At 67.3% G+C, this 7,437-nt stretch overlaps 2 protein-coding genes across 6 annotated transcripts; both read left to right on the top strand.

Moving 5' to 3' along the window:
- On the top strand, nucleotides 7-4,084 carry CD164L2 (CD164 molecule like 2). Of its 3 annotated transcripts, none has more exons than XM_021375707.1 (6): nucleotides 7-145; nucleotides 1,055-1,147; nucleotides 1,324-1,401; nucleotides 1,502-1,570; nucleotides 2,168-2,333; nucleotides 3,678-4,084. In XM_021375707.1, exons 1-6 carry the CDS (start codon nucleotides 49-51, stop codon nucleotides 3,682-3,684), a joined length of 510 nt encoding a protein of 169 aa, XP_021231382.1. In that variant the 5' UTR covers nucleotides 7-48; the 3' UTR covers nucleotides 3,685-4,084. The 3 variants fall into 3 exon arrangements, with proteins under 3 accessions (XP_021231382.1, XP_021231380.1, XP_021231379.1); XM_021375705.1 differs by lacking the exon at nucleotides 3,678-4,084 and adding an exon at nucleotides 2,753-3,440 and having other exon boundaries at nucleotides 1,505-1,570; XM_021375704.1 differs by lacking the exon at nucleotides 3,678-4,084 and adding an exon at nucleotides 2,753-3,440.
- LOC110387415 (mitogen-activated protein kinase kinase kinase 6-like) lies at nucleotides 5,292-7,422 on the top strand. Of its 3 annotated transcripts, none has more exons than XM_021375534.1 (3): nucleotides 5,292-5,336; nucleotides 6,190-6,648; nucleotides 6,730-7,420. In XM_021375534.1, exons 2-3 carry the CDS (start codon nucleotides 6,315-6,317, stop codon nucleotides 6,978-6,980), a joined length of 585 nt encoding a protein of 194 aa, XP_021231209.1. In that variant the 5' UTR covers nucleotides 5,292-5,336; nucleotides 6,190-6,314; the 3' UTR covers nucleotides 6,981-7,420. The 3 variants fall into 3 exon arrangements, with proteins under 3 accessions (XP_021231209.1, XP_021231210.1, XP_021231207.1); XM_021375535.1 differs by having other exon boundaries at nucleotides 5,309-5,399; nucleotides 6,279-6,648; nucleotides 6,730-7,422; XM_021375532.1 differs by having other exon boundaries at nucleotides 5,317-5,399.

Below are 7,437 nucleotides of genomic sequence, written 5' to 3'. Positions count from 1 at the left end.
GCGGGACCGAGCCGAACCGAGCCGAGCCGAGCCGGGCCGGGCCGGGCCATGACCCCCCCGTGCGCCGGAGCGCTGCGCTGCGCGGTGCTGTGCGCGGTGCTGTGCGCGGGGCTGTGCGCCCACGGACCCATCGCCACCCGCGCAGGTACGGAGCGGCCCCACGGGGCGAGGGAAGGGGGGTGGGGGCTGGGGGGAAGGGTAAAACAAACTTCGGGGGTTCACTTTCCGACGCCCCCCCCCACCCTCGTGCCCAGAGCGCGGTGCCCACCTCTCCCCGGTGGCGGCGCTTTGGGGTTGCGACCCGCAGGTGTGGGGCGGGGTGGGGGGGCACCCAATGGGGTCCACACGCTGAGCACCCCCAGAGGGAGCGGGGCAGCTCTCCCGGCCCCCTCCCCCCCCCACCTCCCTCCCTCTGCGTGCAGCTCAGCATCAATAATGCACGGCCCTTCTCCCATCCTCCTGCCGCTCCAGATTAGCAGTGCATCACAGAGCCCCGTCTGCCCCCCGGGGTGGGGTGACCCCCCCCCCCCCCCCCCCCTTCTCCCATCCTCCTGCCGCTCCAGATTAGCAGTGCATCACAGAGCCCCGTCTGCCCCCCGGGGTGGGGTGACCCCCCCCCCCCATTCGCTGCTGACCCCGTTGTTGCTGACCCCCCCATGTAAACGGCAGAGGATGGGGGTCAGGAGGGCTGCGAACAGCGCAGCGGCTGCGGGATGTGGGGTGTGGGGGACACCAAGTGCGGGGCCTTGATGTCAGTATCTCCTTCAATTAATGATGAGCGCGTGGGGGGGGGAGCTGGTGGCAGAGCAGGGACTGAGAGTGGTGGGGTGGTGGGGAGTGGGGCAATGGGGGGCAGAGGGGCACCGGGATGGGGGGGGCCTGCAGCTGTTAAACCGCCCCCAGAAGGCCCCCGTGCGCCGTGGGGTGTCTATGGGGTGAGGGATGTCCGCGCTGTGGGACGCTGCTCCCCACCAGGATGGGGCCACTTGTTCTTCCCGCTCCGGGGGTGGGGGGCAGGCCCGGCCCTGACCCCGCTTCTCCCTTTGCTTTGCAGAATGCAGCGAGCTGCCCACCTGCCAGCTGTGCACGGCCGCCCCCCCCGCGCCCAACGGCACCGGCTGTGTCTGGGGGGGCTGCGGGACCCCAGGTGAGCGCTGCATCCCTCACCCCTCCTGGCGTCCGTCATCCTTCAGCCCGGGGTGTCGGGCTCCGGGCCTGGCCGGGTCTGGGCGAGCAGCGAGCGGTGCAGACGCGCACCCAGGGCTCTGTCTGCTCACGCCCCCCGGGACCCCCCTGGGAACCCCCTGCCCCCTTTCCCCGCAGAGACGTGGGGCTGCGTGCGCAGCGAGGCGGCCACGCGGGACATGTGTGTGCTCTACAACAGCAGCGCCCTGTGCCCAGGTAACCCCGCAGCCTTGGGGCCGCAATGGGGCCGGGGCCGCGCATGGCGGTGCCCCCTGCAGCCAGCCCCCCTCCCCATGTCCTGTGCCGTTGTCTCCAGCAGCGCTGAAATCCCCCACCAAGGAGCCACCACGGTCCCCTAGCAAGGAGCCGACAGCGCATCCCCCACGTGAGTGGGGCTGGGGTGGGACGGGATGGATGGGATGGGATGGGATGGGATGGGATGGGATGGCATGGGATGGCATGGGATGGCATGGGATGGCATGGGATGGCATGGGATGGCATGGGATGGCATGGGATGGCATGGGGTGGGATGACATGGGATGGGATGGGATGATGTGTAATGGGATGGCATGGGATGGGACCACCCACTTCCCTCTACATTTCGTGTCCCCTGGGGTGAGCAGTGCCACCCTCTCGGGGTCACGTCAATGCGCTTTGACCCCCGGCTGCGTGCACGGTGCCAGCCCTGGCCCAGGGTCACTGCAGCAGTGCGGGGTGGGGCTGGGGGCACTGGGGGGTGGCAGGGGTTCCTTGGTGTGCAGCTGGGACGGGGCCTCTTCCAGGAAACGGGAACTGGAGAGCACTGGGCTCACTGCGGCCGTAACCGGAGCTGCGGCTCTGAATTATTGATTCCCCCGCGCTGCTCCAGCAATAGAAGGGGCCGAGCCCTTCCCTCCCGCTGCACCCCCACCTGGGAGGGGGGAGGGCGGGGGGGTGGCCGCCGTGGGGCCGTCAGTCCCCGTAGCCCCACGCTGCCCCATAGGGAGCAGCACCACGGGCGCCCCGCTGACGGGCAGCCCCGAGTTCCAGCCGCCCGGCTTCGACACGGCCAGCTTCGTCGGCGGCGCGGTGCTGGTGCTCAGCGTGCAGGCCGTCCTCTTCTTCATCCTCAAGTTCATCAAGTCCAAGGACAGCGCCTACCAAACGCTGTAAGGCTCCCGGGGCTCGGTGTGGGGCTCGGTGTGGGGTTCGGTGTGGGGCTCGGTGTGGGGCTCGGTGGGCTCACACTGACGTGCCCGCAGCCGCACGCTGTGGGGCAGCCCCACCGCGTCCCATCTCACCGCTGGGTGCTGTGTCCTCCCGTGGCTGTTTGTCCGTCCCTTCCCGTGAGGGTGGGGAGGATCTGGGGGTCTCGGGTTCCCCCCCTCGTTGCCGCGTGGAGGGTTCAACCCTTCTCCCTCTCTGTGTCCGTCTGTCTGTGCGCTGCTACCCCAGCCCCACAGGGACCATGCAGCCCCCAGACCCACTCCATGGGGGTCCCGTGCTCTCCCATCCCCTCCCCGTGCCCACCGTGGGGCTTCTAACGTGAGGGGGCCGTGCCCCTCTCTCTTTCCTTGCACGCTGCCAGAGAGGACAACCAGTAGGTGCTGGGTGCTGCCAGAGGATGAGGAGGGGGCCGCCCCGCTGCCCCACAGCTCCCCGTGGGGGGAAGGGGCTCGTTCCCACCCTCCTGGTTTGCATGGCGGGGGGGGGTTCTCTGCTGTTTGCTGTTTTTCTGGGATTTGTCACCCCTCGCGCTGGGGCTGCGCGCTGACCCCATGCCACGTCCCTGTCCCTTCTGCGGAGGTGTCCCCTGCCCGGCCGCCCCTGTCCCCGTGAGCCCCTCGCTGGGGTGGGGGCTGCAGCCCTATTAGAGAGCACCCAGCAGCGTGCGTCCCCCCGCTACCCCCCCCGTGCACCGTGTGGGGCTGCCCCTGGGGGTCCCCTCTTTGTTCCGGCTCCAGCATCCTGGTGCCATCGCATCCCGCAGGGTCCCGGCCCCAAGCACTGTCCCCCCCGCTCCCCTAAACCCTGAGCCCCCACTGTCCCCGATGTCCCCGCCCCCCCCTGCGGGAGCAGAGCCAGGACCTTGCTGTGTGCTTTTGTTGTGCCTCTGTGTTCCTGGGTGGGGGGGACACGTTGGATATGGAGGTCTCTGTGTCGTCCCCCCCCCCCCGCCTTCTGTGTGCTGTTTTGGGGAGGGGGCTGCGTGCTGTGTGCCGTGGGGTGAGGTTTGTAGCCCCCGCTGCCCCCATTAAACTCTGCGAGGTGGTGTCCGTGTGTCGGCCCCATCGTGTCCTGGGCGGGGGGGAAGGGAGGTGGGGGCATGGAGGTGTGGGGGGGATAAGCCTGCAGAACCCCTGTGCCCCCCATCCCTTCCCTGCAGCAGCTCCCATCCCCCCCACATCTCAGATGTGGGACCCCCCCCTCCCTCATGGGTGGGGGCAGTGGGGTGGGTGCTGGGCCCCCCCAGGCCCTTCCTGCTACGCGCTCTTCTCTATCCACTGCTGCAGGATCTGAGGTCGGGGCGATGCTCTCCTCACCCCCCCGGGGAGGTGGACAGGAGGCCACTGCTGTGTCCCCATCCCAAGCCAGGACCACCCCAAAGCTCCCCCCCCACCCCCCGCAGCTGCAGGACCCCCGCCCACACCACAGCTATGCAAAGCTGGCTCTGCCCCAGGGGGGCTGCACCTGGGGGCAGGAGGTCCAGGGCTGGGCCGTGTCACCCAGCCTGATGTCCCCAGCATGGCACAGGATGCTGCTGGGGTGTTCCCAGTGCTCCTCGATGGCGGGGGGGCTCATCCTGCCCAGCTTTGCCCTCCCCCCCTCCCCCACACACACACCCCACGCTTGCCAGGAGGAAGCTGGGGAGCAGGAGGATGGGGGCTCAACCCAGGGCTGGCACAGAGGGGGCAGAGCCCCAATAAAGGACTTTGCTCCCATGTCTGGTGTCTGGATCATGATTATCCCCTCCTCTCCCCATTAATTCCCACCCCACAGTGGGCACCTCCTTGGCCACGGGGGGTGGGGGGGAGTTGATGCTGGAGGAACTGATGGAGACACTGTGGGGGACGGGAAACCATGGAGATGTGATGGGGACACGACGGAGATGCACATCATGGGGACACCATGGGGACACGATGGGGGGGGACACAGTGCAGGCCCTGTGGGGATACGTGGATGGGGACACGATGGGGACACCACGGAGTCACGATGGGGATGTGACAAGGACATGATGGGGACGCGGGGGGGGCTGCTCACCCCCTTCCCCAGGAAAACCACAGCTTCTCCTCACCCCACCCATGGGCACCTCGCAGCAGCAGCAGTGCAGGGGGAAGGAACTCGCCCTGGCCCCGCAGCTTCCCCTTTCCCCAGCGCCTGTTTCGCAACCAGTGCTGCCAGGACTGCAGCAGCGCCCGGTGCGGTGGGTCCCATCCTGTTCCACTGGGTCCTTTAGGGTCCTGTCCCATCCCATTGGGTCCTTTAGGGTCCTGTCTCATCCCACTGGGTCCTTTAGGGTCCTGTCCCATCCCATTGGGTCCTACAGATCCCATCCCATCCCATCAGGTCCTATAGGTTCCATTCCATCAGGTCCTATAGGGTCCTATTCCATCCCATTGAGTCCTTTAGGGTTCCATCCCATCCCGTCGGGTCCTTTAGGGTCCTGTCCCATTGGGTCCTATCCCATCCCATTGAGTCCTATAGGTCTCGTCCCATTGGGTCCTATAGGGTTCTGCCCCATCCCATTGGGTCCTATAAGGTTCTGCCCCATCCCATCAGATCCTATAGGGTTCCATCCTGTCCCATCAAGTCCTATATAGGATCCCATCTTATCCCATTGTGTCCTTTAGGGTCCCAGCCCATCAGGTCCTATAGGGCTTTGTCCTGTCCTGCTGAGTCCTGCAGGGTTTCTTCCTGTCCCATCAGGTCCTATAGGTCCCAGCCCATTGGGTCCTTTAGGGTCCTATCCCATCCCATCGGGTCCTACAGGGTCCTATCCGGTCCCATTGCATCCAATCGGGCTCTGTCCCGTCCCATCGGGTCCCACAGGTCCCGTCCCGTCCCGTCCCCACGCGGCCGCGCTGAGTCACGCCGGGACAGGCGGAAGCGGTCCCGGTGCCCGGGGCGGGGCGGGACAGCGCCCGGGACTGCGCGGGGCGGAGCGGAGCGAGGTGCGGGGGGAACCGGAGCCACAGAGCGGGCTGTGCCGGCACGGAGCGGGACCGGAGGCGGCGGTGGGGAGCGGGGCAGCGCGGGGCGGGGAGCGGGGCTGTCCTGGAGCGGGGTGCGGGGAGTTCCTGCCGTGGGATTTGGGGCTCTCGTGGTGCGGGATTTGGGTTTTTTTCAGCGCAGGGTTTGCATTCTCCCAGGGCAGGGTTTGGGGTTTTCTCAGTGTGGCTTTGGGGTTCTCTCGGTGCAGGTTTCGGGGCTGTTCCCCTGCAGGATTCAGGCTCACGGGGCAGGGTTTGGAGCTTTCCCAGTGCAGATTTTGGGGCTCTCCTCAGGTGGGGTTTGGGCTCTGCCGGTGCAGGGTTCAGCCTGTCATGGTGCAAGATTTGGGCTCTCCCGTGCAGGGTTTTGGGCCCTCCCTGGTGCGGGGTTTGTGCTGTCCCAGTGCAGGATTTGGGCTCTCCTGGTGCGGGGTTTGGCCTTTCTCAGTGCACGATTCGGGGCTCTCTCAATCTGGCTTTGGGGTTCTCCTGGTGCAGGGTTTGGAGCTCTCCCAGCACAGATTTTGGGGGCTCTCCTGGTGTGGGATTTGGGCTGTCCTGGCGCAGGGTTTAGGCTCTTCTGCCGCACACTTGGAGCTCTCCCAGTGCAGGATTTGGGGTTTTCTCAGCGCGCTTTTGGGGTTCTCATGCTGCAGGGTTTGGGGCTGCTCCGCTGCAGGATTCAGAGTCCCGTGGTGCAGGGTTTGGAGCTCTCCCAGCGCCGATTTTGGGGCTCTCCTGGCGCAGGGTTCAAGCTCTCCTGGCGCATGGTTTGAGTTTTCCCAGCACAGATTTTGGGGCTCTCTTGGCACAGGGTTCAGTCTCTCCTGGCGCACGGTTTGAGTTTTCCCAGCGCAGATTTTGGCGCTCTCCCGGCGCAAAGTTTGGCCTTTCTCCGCGCAGGATTTGGGGCTCTCTCAGCGTGGCTTTGGCCTTCTCATGGTGCAGCTATTGGGGCTCTCCGGGTGCAGATTTCAACGCTCAGCATCACCCCGAACCTCCCCTACCCCGCAGCCCATGGCAGCCCCTCGTGCGGGCAGCTGCTGGCAGGACCCGCTGGCGGTGGCGGGGTCCCCGTGCCGCCCGGTGTGCGGGACGCGGCGGCGGCGGGCGCTGAGCGTGGTGTGCGTGCCGAGCTGCCCGGCGGCCTCGTGCCCGGCGCTGCGCTGCCTGCGGGACGCCTGCCACCAGCTGCGGGGCCGCCTGCACACCGTGCCCTTCGGCCGCCTGGCGCTGGGGGACACCGCGGCCCTGGAGCGCTTCTATAACGCAGGTGAGGAGCGGGGACCCCCCCTGCAGCCGTGCCTCGGTTTCCCCGCTCGGGTCGGGTCCTTGACGCCGTCGTGCCCCGCAGACGTGGCCGTGGTGGAGCTGAGCGATGCCGTCTGCCAGCCCTCGCTCTTCTACCACCTGGGGGTCCGCGAGAGCTCCGACATGCCCCACAACGTGCTGCTGTGCTGCCGCGCCGCGCTGCCCGCCCTGCGGGCCCTGCAGGTGAGCGGGGACGGCCACGGGCGCTCCTGGCTGAGCAGCACCCAAGGGAGCGGGGGGGAGGGGCACAGGGGGTGGACGGCTCGGTGCTATCGCCATCCGTCCCCACCCTGAGCCTGGATGAGTTCCCGTGGTTGCATCCATCCGGTGCCCAGAGGGGATGGGGAGGGGGTGACCCCGATGTGTCCCAGTGGGGAGGGAGAGGGGCTGACCCCGGTGTGTCCCAAAGGGGATGGGGAGGGGGTGATCCCTGTGTGCCCCAGAGCCCAAATCCAGGAAAATTCAGGCGCTTTCCTGGGAAACACCGAACCCGTGGAAGCCAGCGGGGCCAGCGGGAGGGCGGCTGGGGAGAAGCGTGGAGGGGAGCGCGTCCAAATCGTCCCCCAGTGTCACCGCGGCACGAGGGAGCCCAAGGGCACCCACTCAGAGCCCATTTTTCGCAGGGTGTGGGGGGAGGGCTGTGTGCGGCCCTGCCTGGGGTCGGGGCCATCTCCGGGCGACTTTGACCCCGGATCCTGAAATCAGCTGAGTTCTTTTGCGCCAGAGCTCCTCACTAAGTCCCTCCCCCCCC

Source organism: Numida meleagris, chromosome 22 (assembly GCF_002078875.1).
Source record: "Numida meleagris isolate 19003 breed g44 Domestic line chromosome 22, NumMel1.0, whole genome shotgun sequence".
NCBI lineage: Eukaryota > Metazoa > Chordata > Aves > Galliformes > Numididae > Numida > Numida meleagris.
Note: the sequence above shows the minus strand (reverse complement) of the source record. Positions and strands in the feature narration are given on the sequence as shown.